At 31.7% G+C, this 25232-nt stretch overlaps 1 protein-coding gene across 2 annotated transcripts in view; it reads left to right on the top strand.

Moving 5' to 3' along the window:
• Positions 1 to 24622, top strand: part of LOC134829289 (uncharacterized) — a 42492-nt gene extending 17870 nt beyond the window's left edge. Inside the window, exons 4-15 of one of the 2 annotated variants that reach the window (XM_063842315.1) lie at positions 2664 to 2881; positions 12497 to 12655; positions 14758 to 14946; positions 17886 to 18081; positions 18140 to 18244; positions 18329 to 18524; positions 18604 to 18792; positions 18865 to 19007; positions 19433 to 20040; positions 21006 to 21155; positions 22802 to 22951; positions 23522 to 24622. In XM_063842315.1, coding sequence (XP_063698385.1) covers positions 2664 to 2881; positions 12497 to 12655; positions 14758 to 14946; positions 17886 to 18081; positions 18140 to 18244; positions 18329 to 18524; positions 18604 to 18792; positions 18865 to 19007; positions 19433 to 20040; positions 21006 to 21155; positions 22802 to 22951; positions 23522 to 24384 — 3166 coding nt within the window. In that variant the 3' untranslated portion in view covers positions 24385 to 24622. Of the gene's footprint in view, positions 1 to 2663; positions 2882 to 12496; positions 12656 to 14757; positions 14947 to 17885; positions 18082 to 18139; positions 18245 to 18328; positions 18525 to 18603; positions 18793 to 18864; positions 19008 to 19432; positions 20041 to 21005; positions 21156 to 22801; positions 22952 to 23518 lie in introns of both variants that reach the window. The other variant, XM_063842314.1, reaches the window with a different exon arrangement.
• Positions 24623 to 25232: the final 610 nt, after the last annotated feature.

The following is a 25232-nucleotide window of genomic DNA, read 5'->3' as shown; positions in this document are numbered from 1 at the left end:
TTGGTTGATATTTTTGACTCGAAGGCTTGAGCTCAACTCTGATTGGTTGAAATGAAAATCTTGGAGGCTTGAGCTCAGCTCTCATGGAGAGACTTGAGGGCTTGAGCTCAACTCTGATTGGCTGAAATTTGAAGCTTAATGGATGAATCTCAATTCTCATTGGTTGATATTTTTGACTCGAAGGCTTGAGCTCAACTCTGATTGGTTGAAATGAAAATCTTGGAGGCTTGAGCTCAGCTCTCATGGAGAGACTTGAGGGCTTGAGCTCAACTCTGATTGGCTGAAATTTGAAGCTTAATGGATGAATCTCAATTCTCATTGGTTGATATTTTTGACTCGAAGGCTTGAGCTCAACTCTGATTGGTTGAAATGAAAATCTTGGAGGCTTGAGCTCAGCTCTCATGGAGAGACTTGAGGGCTTGAGCTCAACTCTGATTGGCTGAAATTTGAAGCTTAATGGATGAATCTCAATTCTCATTGGTTGATATTTTTGACTCGAAGGCTTGAGCTCAACTCTGATTGGTTGAAATGAAAATCTTGGAGGCTTGAGCTCTTGAGCTCAACTCTCATGGAGAGACTTGAATCTCAAGGGCTTGAGCTCAACTCTGATTGGCTGAAAATTTGAGCTCAGCTCTCAAACTTGATGGATGAATCTCAATTCTCATTGGTTGATATTTTTGACTCGAAGGCTTGAGCTCAACTCTGATTGGTTGAAATGAAAATCTTGAAGGCTTGAGCTCAGCTCTCATGGAGAGACTTGAGGGCTTGAGCTCAACTCTGATTGGCTGAAATTTGAAACTTGATGGATGAATCTCAATTCTCATTGGTTGATATTTTTGACTCGAAGGCTTGAGCTCAACTCTGATTGGTTGAAATGAAAATCTTGGAGGCTTGAGCTCAGCTCTCATGGAGAGACTTGAGGGCTTGAGCTCAACTCTGATTGGCTGAAATTTAAAGCTTAATGGATGAATCTCAATTTGAGCTCAACTCTGATTGGTTCAAATCTCATTGGTTGATATTTTTGACTCGAAGGCTTGAGCTCAACTCTGATTGGTTGAAATGAAAATCTTGGAGGCTTGAGCTCAGCTCTCATGGAGAGACTTGAGGGCTTGAGCTCAACTCTGATTGGCTGAAATTTAAAGCTTAATGGATGAATCTCAATTCTCATTGGTTGATATTTTTGACTCGAAGGCTTGAGCTCAACTCTGATTGGTTGAAATGAAAATCTTGGAGGCTTGAGCTCAGCTCTCATGGAGAGACTTGAGGGCTTGAGCTCAACTCTGATTGGCTGAAATTTGAACCTTAATGGATAAATCTCAATTCTCATTGGTTGATATTATTGACTCGAAGGCTTGAGCTCAACTCTGATTGGTTGAAATGAAAATCTTGGAGGCTTGAGCTCAGCTCTCATGGAGAGACTTGAGGGCTTGAGCTCAACTCTGATTGATTTGAAGCTTAATGGATGAATCTCAATTCTCATTGGTTGATATTTTTGACTCGAAGGCTTGAGCTCAACTCTGATTGGTTGAAATGAAAATCTTGGAGGCTTGAGCTCAACTCTCATGGAGAGACTTGAGGGCTTGAGCTCAACTCTGATTGGCTGAAATTTGAAGCTTAATGGATGAATCTCAATTCTCATTGGTTGATATTTTTGACTCGAAGGCTTGAGCTCAACTCTGATTGGTTGAAATGAAAATCTTGGAGGCTTGAGCTCAACTCTCATGGAGAGACTTGAGGGCTTGAGCTCAACTCTGATTGGCTGAAATTTGAAGCTTAATGGATGAATCTCAATTCTCATTGGTTGAAATTTTGAACTCGAAGGTTTGAGCTCAACTCTGATTGGTTGAAATGAAAATCTTGGAGGCTTGAGCTCAACTCTCATGGAGAGACTTGAGGGCTTGAGCTCAACTCTGATTGGCTGAAATTTGAAACTTGATGGATGAATCTCAATTCTCATTGGTTGAAATTTTGAACTCGAAGGTTTGAGCTCAACTCTGATTGGTTGAAATGAAAATCTTTGAGGCTTAAGCTCAGCTCTCATGGAGAGACTTGAGGGCTTGAGCTCAACTCTGATTGGCTGAAATTTGAAGCTTAATGGATGAATCTCAATTCTCATTGGTTGATATTTTTGACTCGAAGGCTTGAGCTCAACTCTGATTGGTTGAAATGAAAATCTTGGAGGCTTGAGCTCAGCTCTCATGGAGAGACTTGAGGGCTTGAGCTCAACTCTGATTGGTTGAAATAAAAATCTTGGAGGATGAATCTCAATTCTCATTGGTTGATATTTTTAACTCGAAGGCTTGAGCTCAACACTGATTGGTTGAAATAAAAATTGAGTGCATTCTGAGTGCATTCCGGCCACACATGACGTACGACATCTCCAGCATAATACCGCATTTTTTCTTCGAAATGCGGTAAAAATAAGAGGAAGAAATTCATTCAAGTTCATTAGAAGAAAAATAATTTTTAAAAAATATGAAAATAATTAAGAAAATTTCAAAATTTTAAAAATTTCTTACATTTAAATATTAAAGAAACCAAAAAAAAAAATTAAAAAAATATTTTTTTTTTACAATTTTTTTTTAAATCAATTTAAGTTATCTTTAAATTATTTTAAGTGAACAAATTCTAAAAAAATGTTTTTGAAACAATTACTTTTTCAGATACATGCCACCTGTGACACCGTCTACGTGGAAAAATACTCGTCTCACAGACCGCTTTGCTCCCGTTTGTCCACAACTTCCACCTGTTCCTGCTTCTGGCCCTGAAGCTCTTCTAGAAGTACCACGTGAACGTCTAGCACAACTAAGGCGCTTGCTTCCACTTCTAGCTAACCAATCTGAAGATTGCCTCTATCTCAATCTTTATGTTCCAAGACAAGGTCAGTATGAGTAAAAATTTTACACTTTATTCTTTTCATTAAATTAATTTTTTTACATTTTTTTAAAAATACTTTAAAAGTGGAATTAGTCCACAAAAAATGTTATAATTTTTATAAAAGTAATTTCTGATTAAAAGACACACTGTTAATGTTTGTGAAAGATTGAAAATATTGTAATCAACAAATAAATTGAAAATTTTTCTAAGAATTTTTTATTTTAAATTTATTCAATTTAATGTTCAATGGCGAAAAATTTATGTTAAAATTACAAGCTAAGAGAAAATCATTTTTTTTTAAATATTTACACAATTCAATAAAGCAAACTCATTTCATCAGAAGCCAATTATTAGACTCTGATACAAAAAAAAAACTTTACCAGTTCACTAAACACATTATTTTATATACGCGCACTTATCACATTCACAAACTCGTTAACAGATACAAAATTAGACGCACTTTTTATCATTTGTTATTGTGTTTTGATTGAAATACACATCTTACGTGTGTACAAAAAGGCACGGTGGCATGTGCAAAAGTGAGGCAAAAAATTTTTTTTTTCTACACGACCCAGCAGACTTTGCCTCGAAAAAATGATGATAAATTAAATTACAACATTTTCATGAGGCTGTTATTAAATAAAGAAAAGAATATATCGTACTCAAGCCAATTTTTTTTTGTGTGTTTAGATATTTCCTTGAAGAGTTTCCTTTAACGGAGAAGGGCTTCTAGAAAGCAGCGAAACAAAAACTTCAAAAAATACTAAAAAGAAGTTAAACTTTTTATCTGGTATTGCCGTTAGAAAAACATTCCATCCAGGACGAGACTTATTTAAAAAACGGAAATGAGAAATAAAAGGCAATAAACAAAATTTTCTCTTACCAACGGTTTCCACGCACTTTCACAAAGTCTCTGTTGAGATAAGCTCATGAAAAATTTAACAAGGCACACAAAATGAAATACGAATCTTAATTTTGTTAGAGTTGTTGTAGATTACACAGCAGAAGAAAAAGATGTGACGAAGAGGAGGAAAAACCACAACTAGACACTTTTTATTATTCTTTTTTTTTTGGACAGCGGACCTTTTTATTTTTATTTTATCTTCAGTCTCACAACTCATTTCATTCACTTTTAGTCAAATTTCTACATAAAAAGTATTTTCGCGAGCGCTTTAGATGAAATGCGATATAAACATTCTTTCGATGTTTATTTTTCCTTCATATTTTCCCCGTCGTTGTTGTCGTCCTCTCTGTCGACGTTGTTTTTTTTGTCAGTTGCTGCATGTTGAGAAAAGTTAAAAACCTTATAATCCGCTCATAAATCATTATTTCAACCGTGACATACAAGACAAGAAAATATCATATTATATTCCTCGGTTTGTGTGTTCATGAGGCAAGAAAAAAAGCGTCTAACAGGAAATTTGAGTAAGCCTTTTAACGAGACGCAGATACGAAGTTTATCGAATCAAAATCGTATAATGTGAACAGAAAATATATTTTATAGAACTAAATGTTTCGCCTGTGTATATGCGCAACGAAAGGGTTGAAAGTGTTAAAATACGCATATAAATATGAAGGTCATCTGATAAGTTCAAATTTTACTTTTTGACAACGGTTATAAGATCAACGATACGCAAAATAAAAATTTCACGCCTTATTATTATATAGATACTACAAAAAAAAATCAATTTTTCATCATATTACTTTATCCTTATCGATTGGAATTTGACACGTTGTTATGTCGTATTATTTTTATCTGAAATCTAGAAGTGGTCATAAATAATTCGTTACAAAATTGTTTTTTTTTGTATCTTATACCAATGTTTTTCAACACTTTTTTTCCTTAAAATTGTGATCTCAGAAAAACATATTTACAATCGGAATTTTCAGGATAATAAAACAGTAAGGTCAATACAATAATATAATTTTTTTCTTTATTTTTATGAGTTTTTAAAGTTTCTACAAAGATTGTCTTTTTAATTTTAAAATATTTTCAATTTTTTAATGAAATTAATAATAATTTTTTTGTTTGCTTTTTTTAATAACTTTTTTTTTAGTTTTTTCAGTTTTAATTTTTGGTAATATTTATTTTTTTGCAAACGACAACGATGACAAAAAAATGGAAAAAAAATACAAAACGAGGAAAAATTCACAAATCGATTTTTAGATCAATTTTGAGGCATTTTTCTCATAATGCCATTGACTGAAAAATAACAATTATTGTTTCAATGACTTGTTTATATTTTCATCTCAATCAATTCACTTATTTCAATGAATTTAATGTTTTCATTTCATCAAGAATAAAAATGGCTTATCTCCAGAATGTCTTTAAAAAAAAATTGTGGAACGATAAAATTAGAAAAATCGAAAGAAAGGTAAGGGCAAATCAAGTAAAGGAATTGATAATAAAATACACATTCAGTCTTTCTGAAGTCTTCGTTCCTTTGTTTTGTAAAGACAAAATTATTTGACTAGTATTTCAGCCACTTCTCAGTTATCCCTAAAGTAAACGATTATTATTACGTTTGCTTCGATTTTTGTTTACACATTAAAGTCCAGTGACTTAAAGGGTAGAAGCACTGGAAGTTAAACTTTACATTCCATTTTGATTAAAAAATTCAAAAATATTTTCAGACGCATTTTAATCAAGTTGTACTTTTCCAAATCAAGTTATGACCGTTTTTTGTTTTTCATTGTATATCGCATCGTTTTTTGCATTTTCATAGAAGAAGAACAAAACACAAACGTTTCGTTTGATTTACAAAGGCGCCAAAATAATTCAAATACACATAGTCGATAGTATAAGATTTTTGACGCTAGGCTTTGGCGCGGCCCAAACTTTCCTATTGTAATACTTAGGTGCATTATTGTACAAATTTTATTTAATTTTGCGACCAAAATTATATGATAAAACCCGAAGCTGTGTTATAAACTTGATTCAGAAAGACAAAAGAGGTAAAAAAAAGGAAATAAAAGAGAAATATAGAACTTCATAAAATATCATGAGCGATATGGGAGCTGTGATATTGTTAACGGGGTCGACTACTGTTATTGACGCGTTTGCCAAGTATTTTTTCCCTCTTTTCTCTTTATAACATTACAATTAAGTGTGATAATAGTAAATAGAGACTGTGGAGGAAAAAAAGGTTCTAGCAATAAACAAAGGAAAATTTTAACAAAAGCGTTTATTGCTAGCAAAAAAAAAAGGTTTCTGTGCTATTAATTTATACACCATTTTCACCATTGACTCTCTCCTTTGTATTTCAAATTTTTACAAAGACATCAAAACATTAATAACGATTTAATTTGGTCAATTTGGGCTCTAATCGTCTCGCCCCGCAAAAAAAAAGGAAGCCAAAAATATAAATTTTCCCTTTTCGGTTGGTTTTTGATCCTTTTTTTATTTATTTAATAAAAGAAAAAATATTTAATTGACCATGTAAATATTTTACCCTGATTTTTGAGTGGAATAATTTGATTCCAAAAAGCAGAATTAAAAAAGGTGATTCTTCTATCACTTTAAAACAATTTAAATTCGTCGGAATCAAATAACGGTAACTTGAGCATGAAGATATCTTTTCAACTAAATATATTTTTTTAAATGTTTGTGATTTACTTTTATTTTTTGTTACACGTCAGATTAATGCAAAAAAAAGATGATAATGGCTTGATGATAATAAATGTACCATATAATCCTACAAGAGACATTATTTTTGAAGCGCTGTTGCGCAGTTTGTAAAAATAGCATTGGATTTCATTATAATGATTTTTCTACAGTTTTGCTTTGATGTAAAAAGGAAACAAAGCAATTTATTGTATTAAAATGTATTTTTTCTGTCTTGTATTTTTTTAATAAGGAAAACAAATCAGAATAATCTTAGAGACTTCAGCGATGTCCACTTGGGTAATTTTATATTTTCCCTGTAATTGGATGTTGTAGTCATAGCGAAGAATATGTTAAATTGAGAGAATTTCATCAGAAGTAATTAATTTCCATCATATTGTGACAACTGTAAACAAAGACAGTTTTCGACCGAAAGCTCTGCTCTCACGACGACGACGACGTTGACGATGATGATGATGATGCTGACGAGTGTAACATTGATGACAAACAGCTCTAAGGCAGTTGGAGCTTAATTAGATTTTATTCTGTATAATAAAATAAGGTGATACCAGGCAGAGTGGATTAGTTCAGTACACAGCTATGATAATAATAATTATTATTAATTTTAATTAAAGACAGCCAGTCAACAGAACGAGTTGTTATTTTGATATTTATTTTTTTTTGCTGATAAAATGTTAATTAAAGTTTCATCAAGTATTAAAATATGAAAGGAGAATTGTCTGTGGTTCATGAATGATTTTTGTTTTGAAAAAGTTAGATAAGAACTTTAATTTATTTCCTCTTTTGTGAGAAAAAGATTTATGTTTTAATTCAATTGTATTTACCTTTTATATTAATATTATTGTGGAATTGATCGATTAACAACTTTTTCTTTAAAACATTTTTATTTATTTAAAAGAATTTCAAGACCCGTATGTGACGAAGACTCTATATCAGTCACTTATGCATTCTAAACATCTATAATTCTATAAATCTTTTTCTTACCTTGTCAATATAAAATAGAGACAAATAAATATAATGAATGTATTAGTTTCAACGGTTTAGTCTTCATGAATAAAAGCTTTTTTTATAACACAACTTTATACAATATTCATAATAATTACTATACCGACATAAAACGAACAAAAGCAAAAATTAAACCAGCACTTATAATATAAATAATAAATTTTACCACCTATTTGTTGCTTTATTTAAACTTATTATTATTATTGTCATCCAACGGGAGTTTTCTCTTTTATTGTAGTTTAACAACTATTTAAAAAGAAATGTATAGCAAAAAAAGAAAAAATCAGATAATAATGATTCTCCTTTTTCCCACTCAATTTTTATAAAGACTGATATTACTTTTTACTCTTCTTTTCTTGGTTGTAGTACCTAAAACAAAAAAAAAGATCCAGGCATTATGACGTTCTGTCACTTTATATGTTCACGGAGAAGTTGTTAAGTGTCTCGATAGACAAAAACAAAAAATATAAAAGTAGAGGAAAATAAATGTTTTTCCCATAAGAACTCCGATACACCATAATCCAGTGCGAAACAGCAAACGGCAGTTAATGGTGCAATATGTGCAATGAACTGTGAAAAAAACATAAACTAAACTCAATTTATGAGCCATTATCATAATAGCATGAAAAAAGGAGAGAGCAACGTCCATGTCAGTTTTGGTCATGTTTCTGTTTTCATTTTTTTTTTGTTCATTTTAGCACTAACTGAGAGATGGTATGTTGTGTGGTTATTTATACTTTGTTCTTATAATAAAGTAAAATTCATGCTGTTTTTTTTTTGTTTTTTCATCTTTTACTTTTTTTTGTCTTGTTGCATCATTGCATAGCTTCGATGTGCAACATAGTAGTTGGATCTTTTCCATATATGAACATTATAAGTTGTAAAATGGTCTGAAAATAGTCGTAAATGCATTTTCATAACGACCAGAGTGCTTAACTTGCTTTTTATCTTCTGGATGCTTAAATAAATTCAAATAAATGGGAGAAAATTAAGAAGGAGGTGAAGGAAGTTGGCCAAAAAGATTTATTTAATTGAAGAGCGTTAATAAAGCACCCATAATGAAACCTGTAGCTATTCTTAGACATCAATTTAAACAACAAATCCATCATTTTCCTCATTTGATATTCATGTGACAGTTGTGCGGCGCACGATGGCTTTGATAAAGTGATATATTATGAGTCATAAAAATGAATAATAATAGGAAATCAATCAATACATCGTGCAACCGGAAAATTTAGAGGTGAAAAGATGGAAGACAAAAATAACATCCCGAGTCAACATCAATTCCGTAGTGCATTGCAGTGTGGTAATTAATCAAAACTGCAAGCACAGCGGGAGTGAGGTTGATTTGTGTGGAAATAATCAACAGCATTGCTTTGCGGTGTAAATAACATCTAACTCAGTGGTATCAAAAACAAATTGATGAATACAAAGAATTTGTGTTAAAATAGAACTGATTGATTGAAGTAATTAAAAGTATGATATTCGATTGAATAAACAGACAGAATTTGTAACAGGATGTCTCTCCCATCGAATGATGTTCAATTACTGTCTTCCACAAATATATATCTTAAACCGCTGATCACACACAACATAAAAGGCCATGATTACGACAATCTGTCCGATATCATGCTTGACATCTGGATATCAATTTACAATGTCATTGGTGCTGTGTCATCATTATTTCAGACATAGCAATGATAAGGGTTTAGAAATATCGAAATGGACTGGCGCGGCGTTACATATAAGAAATATGATTGTTGATGTGATGATGTGTTAAAGATTCCAAGAATTCAAAAACCACACAGATTTTCTTTACTTTTAGATTTATTTAAAAATTTCATAATTAGAGTTTTCATGATGCATCGTATGTGTCAAAAGTCAAATAACAATTTTAATTAGAGGCTTTTTATTTATTTTTTTTTTAAGAAAAATGAACGAAAACCGAAGTTGACGAATTCCACTTCAGATTAACGATGATAACAAATTATGTCTGTGAATTTAAATAAACAGTTAGGGTAAAACTCTAAAAATATTTGAAAAATTTTCAATTTACCCCAAAAAAAACGAAATTATACTTTTTTTTTCGTTTTTTAGCAATAACATAGCGTCTCAACAATAACTAACAAATCATGGAATAATAAATAATTTTCAAAAAAATTTTTAAATTTTTTTTCGCGAAATATTGGAAATATTTGAGCTTTCAAAAGGTTTCCATTATTTTCCATAAAAATATGAAAATTCAGATCTTTCAACCTCGGAGACAAGATTTTTGAAAAAGGTTCATCTCATGTGGAATTCGTCTGCTCCATCTGAATTCAAAAAACGAATAAAAAAGACAACAAAATTGAGTGTGTCTTTCTAAAAATCATGTATGGCAAAAACGAATTAGTGAACTTATGGCGCGCTAAAACGTAATAAGATTAACTATGCTGTGGTTTTTTCTCATCTTGCAAAAACATTAAACCAATATTCACACACGCACTGAGGTAATGCTTATAAAAAAACACCAGAAGGCACAAACAAATGAGTCTGTCTGTGTGAGAGCTCTTTGTGCAAAGTCAAACAGTTAAAGGAAGTCACATCATCGCACACAAGATAAATTGACTTTTGTCTAACCACACGATCATCGTATAAACCTAGTTGAGTTATAGGTGTAGAGAACGAAAAAATAATAAAATAATGAACAAAAAACACACACATAAATACATACTACATACATATATGTACTAGGATGATAATAAAATACGCCGGAGATAAAACAAGAAAGATAAGAGAATGTACAGATGAAAGAGAGCGAGAAAAACTGCTGAAAGCTTTAAAAATAATGCATGCACATTTTTTCATCACACTGTTATTTCCGCTATGGCAGAGGAAAAAATCTCGGCAAAAAAAACAATCCCTTAAATATTGATTGACACACTTTTCCCCCATTCAATTTGTTGTATGCACACACAAAACATATGTTATCCTCTAAGCTCACTCATTTTTATTGAGTTTTACACACAGACGCACACGTACTAATAATATCCTTCAGTCTTTTTCATTCATTAAATATGTTTCGCAAAGCGTACAGAGAGCATAAGTTAGTACATAAAACAATTGTGATTGTGTCAGCACAATTGTATTGTGGAATTTTTCCGTTTGCCGCATGTAGATGCGCGCACATCCACACAATAAATACACAAAAGATGTCCGAAAGGCATAAGAGTTTAATCCATTTCTTGATTAAAATCACGAGAAAAAGGATTCTTCTCCCGATATGTACGACCGGCACCCGTTCGAGCATAAAATTAATGTGGACAGGATTCAGTGAAATGCGAAACCACAATCTTTCGAAGAAATGACAAACGAGATGAATTCCATTCAAAGTAGAATTGAAAGAATCCACTTTGATGTGTCTATTGTTATTTTTACACTTGAATAACCGCATTCATCGCAATTCAAAGTAAAATATCAAGTGATTTTATTAACCAGATGGTGGAGATCAAAGATAAACTCGCCCAAAATGGTCTCTTTTAGAACGCATACTTGAGAATGAGTTCCGGTAGAACTTTTATGCAGAACAAAAGGAGAACTTTTGGTTGGTAAAAGTTTAAAGCTATACAAAAGAGCATTGTTCACCTTGAAATATATCTGAGTTGGATGCAGTTTTTCATATTAAAAACGAAAAAATTCATCTAAATAGACATCATTAGCATTTAGTTCCTGTGATGTAAAAGTTTTTCTCATTAGTTAATATTTACGCAAGCGTCTATTTTTTAATCATCTGCCAATCTCATTTTTCAGAAATACATTAACAACTATTTTTAATAGTTTGAAACCAGATTACCTGGTTGTCTAGATTTTTTTTTCAATCTTCTCGTTTTTGTTAAATTTCGTCAAAATTGAACATTTTTCTGTAATTTTGTACGCGTTTTGAACTGATTAAAACAGAAATGGTGATCTTTTTTTTAAATTGTTTAAAAACTTTAAATTTACTTGTTGTAAATATATCTCCAAAGTATCTTCTTAAAAATTTCTGAGAAACTGAGGAAGAAAAAATAGAAAGATTACCAATTTTGTATTATTTTAAAATCAAAATTTAAAAAAATGTTATTTTATTAATGGGATTTAGCTTGAAATACTTATTTAATCAAGAAAATCCAAAAAAAATAAATAAATATTGGCTAACTTGACGATTCTTTTCATGGTCGAAGCTTTAACTTGATCATACCTTGTGTGTCTCTCTTATTACATTATTCCACGTGATTAATATCTCAGATTATAACCTCTATTCAAGCATTAATGACACAAAAGACTATAAATGCTGCTTAGGCTTATTTATGAATGAATATAAGTCATCATGTTCGTTTTACGTAAGATTCCTTTTTTTGTTGTTATTTATTCCAAGGTTGATTGAAAAAACTCGAATATAAGAAATGATCAGAATAAGCTTTATTCAAACCACAATATCTCGTTGTCTTCATCAATCACATCTCTGTCGAATATGTAGTTTTTTTTTGCATTTGGTCATTTGTCAGGATTGTTCGACACCAATCTCTAATTCAATTTTATTTTCTCATTTATTAGTGGAACTAATTCTAATACAATGTGACATATCATTTACGTATCACTAAACAAACAAAAAACAAAAAGACTTAGCTCGTAATAGATTAGGAAACATCAAAAAAGCGAAATAATATAACTAATAATAATATTAATGATGAGTGTGCTAAGTGCCTTTTAGCAAAAATAAAGTTTTATCTGTGAATGTTACTTTCAAAATTTTCTTCATTAAAAATTTCAAACATTTTGTTTGTTGAAAACTTTTGAGAAAAACAAAAAACACCCCAAAAAGTTAAACAAAAAAAAAATAGAAAATCATGCAAGTGTTAAACTTGTTTTAAACGTTTTATTATTTGTTTTGTTTTCTTTCCCTTTTTCCATTTTTATTTTAATTAGAAGTTTAATTTTCAAAATAATTTAAAAATAAAATTTTCATTTCAGGCGACTCTGCAGAACCTATGGATCAACCGTTGGCAACAATCGTTTACATTCATGGCGAGTCTTATGAATGGAATTCAGGAAATCCATATGACGGATCGGTTCTCGCGTTACATGGTGGCGTCATTGTTGTGACAATAAATTTTCGGTTGGGCGTTTTAGGTAAGTAGAATTATTACTTTAACAATATTCAAATGAAAAAGGACAGGCGTCTCCATTTTTTAAAATCCGAAGCATTCACGTATTTTTTGATATGAATGTATTTCAAAAATGTATATTCTAAAAACATTTTAAAAAAAGTTGCAACGATCAGGTGTACAAAATTCAATATTGTGTTTGCATCCATTTTGTTATTTATGTCTCTGTAAATTCCGCTAAGCCATTCGGAGGACCGAACATCATAAATTTCAATATTTTCTCAATTGTTTGGCTAAGCCACAAGCACGCAAAAAAGAAGAGCAAACAAACAAGAATAGACACATTTTCAGTATTATTTATGGACCCTATTCATTTTTGTCGCAAAACTGGCATTTTGAAAATTGAATAAACGCAAAAGAGGTGTTTCAGAAACAAAAATAAGGAAATCCAATAAAATTCGTTTCCATCAAATGTCACCCTAACTTTCTCTGTCTTTTAGTGACAATAATTTTTTGTTTGAAATTTAACCTCGCTATCCACTCAATTTCCCAGGAACAACTACAAAATTCATATTTTACACATGTCGTTGCATGTTTTTGTTCGATAATATTGTAAGGGACAATATACAAGTGCGAGTACGAAAACACGCTTTGAATGACGTTCGCATGTAAGCGTACTCAAAATGTAAAATTCCTGTAGTTTGTGTGCAATCCAATAATAAATCACGCTTTCAAGAGAGCGAGCTAGAAGTATCTCTGAATTGAAGTGGATGTGTGGCGCTTGTAAATCCTGCTTTTGTTTTCGCCTTTCTGTTTTTTTTTTGTTTGAGCAAAAACAATAGTTGTCAACTGCTTTACAATATGAATTTCGCCGATATTGGTCGTGGTTCGTGTATCGCTACTTGGATTAGAGAAATTAGTTTTTGAATATAAGATCATGTTGTCAGAACATTTTTCGCGTAATCTGCACACGAATGCAACGATTTAAAAAGTATCGGTTTATCCCTAGTCGATAAAGCTTCACATATTCTAAGCACATTTTGTGCAGCAGAAATCTGTTAAAATCGCTTTTTAGATAGAATGACATGAGAGATTTTTCGGTATGCGCCCGTTCAATAGCAATATGATAAAATTAGCTTTCAATAACAACAATAAGAGGCCAACTTGTGAGCGACCAAAATAAAACTATACGGATGAAAGTTTTTCGTATTTAGGCGATGATATTGTCGAAACAAAATCTGCGGATAAATTTCGGACGGAGTTTGTTACGTTTGAATTATTTTCTCTATTTTATGGTGTGTGAGCTTGGTTAATTTTGGATGGAATCGATTAAAACTACTATTCGAAAATATTTGTATCTTTTTCGTTCAACTTTTAATTGCAAATTATTTCCAGAAAAATTTAATAATTTTATTTTTTTGTCCCATCAGGATTAAGTATCGATTTATTTCCATTTAATTTGGACAAAATCGCTCACTTATTGAAATTTTTAGTTCAAATACAATTTACAGTTTTAAAATCATTTCAATAGTAAAACTTTAATTTGAGAACGACAACTTTAAGAAAAAAAATTTTTTGAAATGATATATTTTCACACTCTGGTTCTAATAGTAGGCAAATTAGAGCGAATATATATGTAATTATGGAAACATACAATTTAGTCCCACCAGAACAATGATATGTGCATCGAGAATATTCACTTGATGCACATTTTAAAAATAGTCATATAATTGGGAGGCAATTACGTTTCAATATTTTATTTTGTATTTTTTAACAGTTTCATCAAAATATAAATTTAATTTCAATGAAGTGATTTTTGTTTAGTTTGTTTTTTTATTGGCAAAACAGATTGTTATTTTGCTCCCAAATTTATTTATTTACTCCAAGTTAATGGAAAAGTTTATTTATTTTTTCGAATTTACATTAAAAAAAGCATGTTAAACAAAATTAAATTAGTTCCTGTGTATTTGTAATTATACAAAAAATAAAAAAAAGTACACAAAAAAAAACAAATAATTTGAAAGTATTTTTTTAGGCCACAGGGGTCCAATAGAATTGAATTTTAAATGATTTACATGCAGAATATTTAATTGACTTCAATATATAATTTTTTTTATTACATTTCAGGTTTCCTTAAAACTGGTGCCAAAGGAAGTGCTCAAGGAAATTTCGGCTTGATGGATTTAGTAGCAGGCCTTCATTGGTTGCACGAAAACCTACCTGCCTTTCACGGAGATCCAAATCGTGTAACACTCATGGGACACGGTACAGGAGCTGCCCTAGCAAATATGCTTGTTGTTTCGCCCGTGGCAGGAGGTAACTTCATATTGATTATCTATTAGATTTTTGGGTTCCTGTAAAATGTTGTTTTACTTTTACCCAAAATTGTATCACATTAAGCAGCGTCTGGCGTCTTAACAACATAATAAGTGTAAATTTCGCAAAAACTGTCCCAATATCTCGGCGGCTAAAAACAGTATATTAACATTGAGAATATATTTTTCGGCTGCTTCTCTTCCACACACAAGTAAATTTTAATTACTAAACTTTTCAAATGAAAAACTCTAATTTTCGATCCGAAAACTTTTGTATGCGGTCGTACGTTACTAAGTATTTAGAATGACTTAATTTTTGTCGCTGGGGTAGGAAAAATATCAACAGACACAATCAATTATATTCATCCATATTTCATAAAGATCGCCTAATTTTCGTCGACAATCAACCCAAGGAAAATATTTTTTTAAAAAATTGACGTTGAAGTGTGAGAATTCTAAGAAAAATTTGCGGTTTCCTTTTTCATGGCCTTCTTTTGCCGTCCCAAAATACTTCCTATTGATTTTCTTTCGGGTTTTTATAGTTTTTAAACAAGTGAATGAATCAACAATGAAATGAATAAAATAAATTTCAAAAGGTTGCTAATGGTCAAAAAGAAAGAAGGGATTTGAAGCTGAATATATAAATGATGATTATGCTAAAAACACACAAAGGGGAACATGTCCATATACAAATTGAGGTTTTTTCTTATAACGTCTCACTCTGCTGACGTAATCTGACATTTTATACGAAAAGAAGGTTTTCATAGAAGTTTTTTTTATGATAATTTATCACATTTATAGGAGCGTTATTGAAAAATATAAAATTTAATGAGAATTACACGAAAATATACTAAAGTCCCATTTGACCAAAATTAGTATTCATAAACACACGTTTCCATCAAAATTAAAGAATTTTTTAAAAATTAATCAAATTCAAGAAATACTTTTAACTTTTATGACTATTATATCATATAGTGATGGTAATTTTGGATTAGAAAATTTAAGTTCTTTCCAAACTTGATGTCGAAACTAATCACATATTAAAACGTATTGCTTGTAACCTTCACTTTTGATGCGAATAAAATTAAGACTGACATGTTTGTTTGTTTATTTAACATTTCAGTACATATTGATTTACCGAAAATATAAGGAAAAAATTGGGTTTTCCATTAAGATGTTCTCCGATAGTACATTAAATTATGTGTCAAAGCTCGAGACAGTCGTAAAATTAACTAGATAAATTCGTGGAAAAAAAACTAATTTTATTTTTTCACAAAATGAATTCACTTTCATGGATTTCATTCAACTTGTTCAATTATCTTTATTTTTTTTTTTAGAAAAAAAAATCACCCTAAAATATTTTTTATTAAAATATTAACCTTTACGGGTCATATTTTTTTTAAATAACTTGAAAATAAAGAAATATTATTTTTTTTTAAAATTTATTCTTGTGGTCAACTTCGATTTACAGTAGCGATCATAAGTTTTTTGCAAAAGGCTTTTATTCATACAAATCCCTCAAAATTGGGCTCCTGTGAAAAATATAAGTTGCTTTTTGTAATTTTTTCGCATACACGATTTTAATAAGCTACCATAGGACAACATTTTTCGTTGTTACGAAAATGTTTATCTTTACGAGTTTCATAGTTATTTTCTAAAAAAATGGTCAAAAATGGTGATTTTTATATGAAAATTATTTGTTTCAAATAAACCATATCCATGAAACGCGTGAAGATAAAAATTTCCCTAAGAGCGGAAAATGTTGTCCTACAAAAACGTATATGCGAAAAAAGTTTCCGAATGCAACATATATTTTTCACAAAAGCCCAATTTTGAAGAATTTGTATTAAAACAACCTTTTGCAAAAATTTTAGAATCGCTACTGTATTTTTTTCAATCCGATTTTGCTTCAATTTTAGAAAAATTGGTAAATAAATTGAGAATAAGTACTAAGAGAAGATTATTTTGAAAGTGCGAAATACAATCTAAAATCAAGCATTTACTCATGTTTGTCTGAAATTAAGAAGTAATTATTCAAAGAAGCCATTAAGCAAAATTTTCTGTTTTCTACCGAGAAATATTCACATGAATGCACCTTTATTCGACATGTAGTTTCTAATCTATTTCAAAAACTAATGAAACGTCTGCCAAACACACATCGAAGAGAGAAATATATTTCTCTGTTCTTTCTCTCACTTTGAATGCGCAAAATTAATTGAAGATGAAAACGTGTGGGTAGACACAAAAATATCCCATCAATGCAAAACTTATTGTAGATCTTTATCTGCAAAGTGTTATGTGATGCTGTTATAAACTCAAACACTCAGTTTTGTATTTCACATCACATATCATGATTTGTTGCTTTGACGAAATTCAGGACGTTTTTACGTGTGAACTGAAAACCCAATTGTATGTTTAATTACAAAACTAGGCTTTCGCAGAACGAAGAGGAGAAGTTGGAAACGAAGTTTGGTCGTTATTCTTGTAAATGTCTCAATTAAGTAAAGCAAATTAAAATTTGGTTGTTCTAGTTTTGTGCGTGCTTGCTTAATGTTATGTATTCAAATGACAATATTTATCTAAGTCTATGGCAAACTAACATAATCCTGATGAAGCAGAAACTAGAGCAAACATTGTATTGTATTGTATTTTAAATATTTTCTTGTTGAATCGAAACAACGTGAGAATTTACATACGTAAAAAAATTTGAAAAAAATCACGCGAAAAGACGGTATACAATAAATATTATCAAAAGAAAAAATATAAATAAATTATTTTAATATTATACGAAATAAATACGAAGAGCGAATGAAAACAATCAGAAAAAGAAGAACTTTTTGATTGAATTGATTTGATTGAATGTACAATTATTTGAGAATTCTTTTTATAAATATTGATATTTATTTTCATAAAAAACCGCTAAAATGACATTTTTTTTAGACTTGGTTCATCGGGCCATTCTATTAAGTGGGTCGGCATTGTCACCGTGGGCGATTCAGCGAGATCCTCTTTATGTCAAAAGAAAAGTTGCTGAACACACAGGTTGCCATGGTGAGTTATTAGAGGAAGATCTGGCACCTTGCTTGCGCGGCAAAAGTGTGAAGGAACTTTTAGGAGTTCGATTGGATACACCAAGGTATGAAAGAATACGACTCATAAATTTTGAGACACAATCTAATTTGTCACAATATTAGATTTTTGCCTGGCTTTGCGCCATTTGTCGATGGAACTGTTATTGTGAATCCCGCTACAACTCCAATCGATCCATTAACACTGCCACCTGGGTCGGCAATTGCAAGGTAACATAAATTTCGCATGATGAATTTGAATATTTTTCAATCGAAATGAATTATAATTTATTATTTTTTGCTAAATTATTGCAGCACGCAAGGACTCGAATTGGCGGATTTTCCCACGAGAGAGCTTATATTTGGATTGACCTCATTAGAATCATATTTGGATCTGAGTGCACAAGACTTAGAATTCGGTTTCAATGAAACACGACGCGATAGAATTTTACGTACATATGTTAGGAACGTGTATCATTATCATTTAAATGAGATATTTTCAGCTTTAAAAGTAAGTCGCGCGCTTATGCACGTAAAAAAACGGCAGCTGCCAAAAAAATTATTATTCATACATATATTTTTTTTTTTAGAATGAGTACACTGACTGGGAGAGGCCTCCACGTAATCCATTAAGTGCACGTGATGCCACACTCGAATTTTTAAGTGATGGTCATACGGCAGCGCCATTAGTTCGCTTAGGTTATATGCATAGTTTGAGAGGTGGACGTACATATTTTTTACATTTTCGTCACCAATCGGGCGAACGTGATTTTCCACAAGTAAGACGTTTTGTCTATTATTTGTTGTTTTTTTTCACATAAGAAAAAATGTTTCTTTTTGCACTTAATTAGAGAGGCGGATCCGTTCGTGGTGAAGATGTGCCTTTTTGTCTAGGACTTCCACTATCACCTTTATTTCCTTACAATTATACCCAACAAGACGTACAAACCAGTCGTGTTTTCATATTATACATTTCACAATTTGCCCAAACTGGGTAAGTAATAAGGCGTCTCCACTGCTTTTTTAAATTTAATGCATGCTCAAGCAAGAAATTAAGTCATGAATGTGAAATTAGACATAAATAGAGCTAATTTAAAAAGTTCAGAGAATCAAGAGGTGATAACTTCACATCCATAATTCATTTAACGGCACCGTGTCCCGAAAAAGAATATTCGTTTTCAAAAAGAAAAATTAATGGAAAAAAATATTTACATAAAATATCAGAATATTTCAAGAAAAGTGCCTCGTATCGCATGCACACACAGCGCAAATTGTGTTTGAATAATAATTTTCCATCAATTTTTCTCCTCTTTCTCATCGACTGTGATTCTCTCGTGCACATTATCATTTGCCAACCGAACATGATAATAATCATCATCATTGGAAAATATATTTATTTTGACGTATAAAAAATTTCAGCAACCCAAATGGATTAATTTCATCGTCAAATATTGACATATCTCATGCCAATAACAATAATAAGCACACGAACGTTATAGAGCAAGAGCATCTGCTGGCGAATCTCCACTCGTCGGTTCTACATCACTACGATGAGAATGTTCATTTGGCTGCAATCGGTCGTGGCAGCAGTAACGTCGCTGTAAATAACAATGCAGGAATTGGAGAAAGACAAATAATGTCGTCTTCATCGACATCGCAGCCCTCAAACAGCAAGAACAAACGAAGAAGAGAGACGGAAAAAAATAATCGCCCTCTCGTTAGTGAGCAGAGCATTTCAGCTAATGGCATTACTCTCTCTGCTAGTATAAATAATCATAATAACAATGTTTATCACAAACTTCGGCGAAAACGAGCACCCAACACGTCTCCCAATAATAATAACGTCGAAAATGAAATTGAAGAAGAAGCAGACGAAGAGTTGGAACCAGAAGATGAGGACTATGAGGAAGAAGAAGATCATGACGACGAGGAGCGCTCAAAAACTGATAGGTTAGATGACATCAGCAAACTTCACATTCCTTTTTGGGACACCTATGACTCTATCAATCAAATTTACCTGGAAATGGGTAAGTAGTTTGTTGCATTTTATTTCATCATCTTTGAACGGAATTCAAAATAAAAGGGTTTCAAGTGTTTAATCTTCATATGTTTCTGCTGATCTCTAATACCATATCTCATATATTTGTTTGGTTTATCATAAATACATCCATTTGTCTTAATCTATGTGAGAATCCTAAATGCCTCTCATTTCATATGAAATTAGAGACTAAGAAACCGGACACTCGATAACCGAATATTCCTCAAATTAATTGAGGGTAATTTTTTCATGCAAAATTTAAAAAAATGTGAAAAAGCATCTTTTTAATAAAAAAAAAAATACCCATTTTTGAGGACATTTATTTTTAAAATTTAAAATTTTTACAGTTTGAAGTTTTCATAAACTCGCAAACCTATAATTTTATCAGAAAATATAAATTTTTGTGCATATCTAAATATTAAAAAAAATTGAAAATTTTTATATTTTTCTTCACGATAACCGGGTAGCGAAATTTGTCGAGAAATTGTAGTCTCTATATCAAATAAACCAACCAATAGCAGATATGCAATCCAAATCATTTGAATGATGGTAATCAACAATGGACGTTTGTATTGTGGTTCCACATAAATTTATTGATTTAAGCCTAAACTTGATTTATTATACATTTTGCAACATTTTTGTTGTTTGCGCTCACACTCGCACACACTTCTGATAGATATGAGAGCAAACAAATACTGGAAGGCAAATAATATCGACTCAATTGTTATTAAATGTACATGCCTAGAGTTGGGCACAGGCTATAAAACAAAAACTTGCTGGACTTTCTATGACTAATTAAATTCTCATAGAAAATCGCCCAAGTTGTCTATTTGGTGCGTCCGAAAATTACCACATAAACATTATGGCAAGAACAGCAGGCAATAATAATTATTATAATGTTAATAAATAATTTTGTTTCTCTATTTTCTATCTCTCTCTCTTATTGCGAAACAGGAGCCCGTGCAGAGGCACGTAATCATTATCGTGGTCATAAATTGTCGATGTGGTTAAGTTTGATACCGCAACTACACTCGCCCGGAGATACTGCTGAAATGAATATGAGACATCATCATTTCTTGGAAGACAGTGCTCAGTACTACGATGGTAAGTAAGATTTTGTAATTTCTTCACATATTCAATTTGCATAAAAATAAAACTAGTTCATATTCCATTTAGATAAAATAAGTCATGATGTGAATTGATTAAGCTAAATTTATGTCAAATAACTTTTTTTCATTCACTCACGTTTAACTAAAAATGGCTTTCAAGATAGCTGATTCTCAAATTTCCGTTCTTTCCGTTTGTTCTGATGAACACTGATTGCTACAAAAAGCAAACATGCCGAGGTAACAAGGCAAGAAAGTGATTCGATAATAAATGTCAGCCCAGCATAACAACCACCATTGCATCGTCTGTATACATGAAAAGGGATCTTTGTGTTCGATTGAATTGAAAAGTGATTTCCATTTTACCCTCAGGGATAATACATTAAACTTATCGAAATACCAAGTACAAGCACACAAAACATGTTTATTTATAAATTTTATCTTCAGTCACTTTCGTACCCGTTTGGAAGGATATTCTAAATCTCTGTTCAAGTTTTGAATGTGCTTGCCTTTTAATAAATACCACCGTGATGACGATGTGATATCGTACCTGATGTGAATCTAAAGAGACTACTCGAATATATTTTGATCAATTGATGAAACGAGTAGAAGTCAACGCATTTCTGTCTCATGTGACAATTGTGTTTGTCCAAACACTTTTGACATAACAGGATATTTTGATTGCAAAACCAACTATGGTCATATACCTTACTTCCGATTTCTAAAAATTAGAATATCCATTCGATGGAATTAATATCATTACATATACATACTAACAAAGCTCATGTCTTTTTACAGTGTTATTTATGTAAATTTGTAGACGTGTGCGAAAAAAACTTCCCTCGTCTTTCTTTTGAATGTATGCAACAAATAATTTGTTTTCATACGATTGGAAAATTCGTTGAAGCCATTCAAGGCACATGAAAAAAGTACACAAACATTGAAAGCATTTGAGAATTGAATCGCGTTTGTTATGAAAATATTTGTACAAAATATTCATTTGATAAACATATCTTGAAAAGAGAGATTGCAAAAGCTCGATTTAACGAAGCTCAATCATTTTAGCTCAGCAATTTTAGAACAATTTTTTTGGAACAAAATTAATTGGAAGTTTAAAGTATCAGAACACCTGATTTCAGCATTTCATCGAAAAATAAAAGGACATGAGATTTTTTTAATGGTTTTATATTAGTTAAGCCTAAAGTAGTCCAAAAAACCTAATTTTTAAATTCTAGAACGAACTTCAGTGTTTCTATGCATTTTTAGTGAGATTGGGTATGTCAAAGAGGTTCTTGAATATACCCAAATGCACCAAAAAATGTTTCAAATCTCAAAAGCTCATTCTAGAATTTTGAATTTAGGTTTTTTCGATTTGTTTAAGCCCAAATAAGACAAGGCCATCAAAATATCTCTTGCCATTCATTTTTCGATGAAATGCTAAAATCGGGTGATGTGAATATCTGTTTGATAAAATGGTTCGATACTTCGAGCTTCGAACACCCACAGCTCGCAATCTCGACCGATAAATATTTTATAAAATCTTGTGTGCTTCGTAATTCAATTTGAAGTTTAAACATGTTGCTTTTTAGATTAAGGAAAAAACTTAACAACTCTCGACTAAGTGTATTAATTTATATCATTTAGGTATCGTGCGCCAACAATCATTCACCCGTCCACCTGTTGTTAAAAGTCCAGTTCCCAAAATAACGTCGACACGGGCACCGATTATATCTTCTACCATGATGACAATGACAGAGGTGACACCCATCACCGCAATACCCACAGCCACAACAGGTACATACCATTTTAAACTTTACTTTGTCTCTCTCTTATCCCATTCATGAATCTATTCTATGATGCCATGCTCTATAAATAAATCTCTCATGCAAGTTAAAGTAAAGTTTATCGCCGCACTCTTTTGTTTTCGAATTTTCCATTGTTTTTCACCTACCTTGTACTCCCAGTCACTTTTTGTTGATTTTATATTCTCTTACAATGTTGTCAGCAACTGATTTTTTTGCGTCGTAATACCATATCTGGACGAAAGTTAGTTTTATTAATTTCATTTTTTCAAACATTTTTATAATATTAAATAAAGTAAAGCCACAAGTTTTAAAATTAAATAGGAAACTTTCTCCTTTTATATGGGCGACGACAATATTATTATTTCTCTTTGAGTTTTTATTCCTCCCTCCAGGATTATCATCAACAGCCATGTCAGTGATATAAATACATAGAGAGAGAAAAATTTTTGTACATGTATATTTCCATGCAATGATAAAGTTTAAACTTTTCCGATTTTTTGTTTTGTCTATTTTTCCTCATGCCAAAAACGAACAACAACAACAACAAAAAATAAAGTAGAATGTCCTCCAAATACGACAATTGTGCCGACAATTGCAGCCACCCGGCCGCAACATAACAATAATGGCGGCAGTAACAACAGTAACGATAATAGTTTATTAAAGCGCCTCGCAAGCACACATCTGCAAAGTTATGCAACAGCATTGACAATAACAATAGCGGTCGGTTGCTTCCTTCTCCTGCTGAACGTGTTCATATTCGCTGCCATTTATTATCAGCGGGAAAAACGTGCCAATTATACAAAGCGCAAAGAAGAGTTGACTGAAACAGATTTGATAAATTCTTCGTCGTCGCCTAGCATCGAGAGGTACCAGCACAAGTTGATCACCGGCCAAATAGGCGGAGGTGGAGGCGGCAGCAGCTGCAGTCGCAAAAGCAGCATGCAGAGTTTAGCTGGTGCCAATGGTTTCGGCGAATACGAGATGCATTTGAAGGAGAAACTGTGCACCGTCGAACTGCCAATGCAGGAATTCAGATGTCCGTCAACGTCGAACAGCAGCGGGACCCAGTCGATTATCCAGGCACATTGTGCAACGCCACAGCACCAACACAATATTATTCAACACACAAACGACTCATTAGTTGTTTATCCGCCCACCTATACGTCCCATCCACCTTCTGACAATAGTGATAGTATCCGCAATGTTCTCGTAGAGCACTGTCACCAAGCAACTCAAGCCACAAATACCGATAATAACTTGATCATGAGCGAAAGTGATCGCGATCTCAGTCCCGGCATACCGGAACCACCTCCGCCACCAAAAGGGATGCCCTTCCAAGCAGGCATCCTTCGAAATCAGGGTGGACCTTCCACGCCAAGCACATCCAAGAAACGCGTTCAAATTCAAGAGATTTCTGTGTGACAAACAAATTATCATACATAGCTAGTAGTTAGTATTTTAATATGTAAAACGTTAAAGGTGGTCATTCATATGCCTCTCATTATCTCTCACTCACGCTCACTACTTTTTATTTCATAAATAGGTGTACAACGCAAAATAGGCCTACAATTTTATGTTTGCATATCTCTCCCTTGATGGTAATTTTTAAATTGTCGGTATAAATGTGGCGTGCATTTGTATCAATTTTACCCACACAAACTCTCCCAAATTAAGTTTTAAGAAATATTTCATGGATAGATGTGTATGAAAAAATATAAATGTGATACTATTTTTTATTCCATAACATTCCTCATTCTTATCAAAATTCATTGTCATCAAACTTATTGTTATCTCATGTAATTTATCAAGTTCTCTACAAATATTTCCATTATTTTACATTCCAACAAAAAAAAAACAAACGTATAAATATCAAAAGCAAAAGCAGCAAAAAATCAAATTCAATCTCATCATATTTGATTTCATTGAAATTTTCACACCCAGGTCACTTCGCATAGAATATAGTTAGGTGTTAATAAAGTGAAAATCAAAAAGAATTTTTAATGAATCAAATATAAAAAGTTGTACAAAGGTAAAATAAATATGAGATATTTTTTAATGTTAAAAGTACTCCCATTTTTGTACATATTCAATACATAACAATAAAACATTTGTACGAGATAAATATTAAATATGACACAAATTGATTGATAGGGAATCGATAAATATAAAAATTTTATTGCTGTTTTACTAATCATGTAAAATATCTATATAATAGTAAAATTAGGAATAGACAGAAAGATAATTTAAATTATATAACTATAACATAAAAT

The sequence above is a fragment of the Culicoides brevitarsis genome, chromosome 2 (genome assembly GCF_036172545.1).
Source record: "Culicoides brevitarsis isolate CSIRO-B50_1 chromosome 2, AGI_CSIRO_Cbre_v1, whole genome shotgun sequence".
In the NCBI taxonomy this organism is placed as follows: domain Eukaryota; kingdom Metazoa; phylum Arthropoda; class Insecta; order Diptera; family Ceratopogonidae; genus Culicoides; species Culicoides brevitarsis.
The sequence above is the reverse complement of the archived record's forward strand: the minus strand, read 5'-3'. Positions and strand labels throughout refer to the sequence as shown.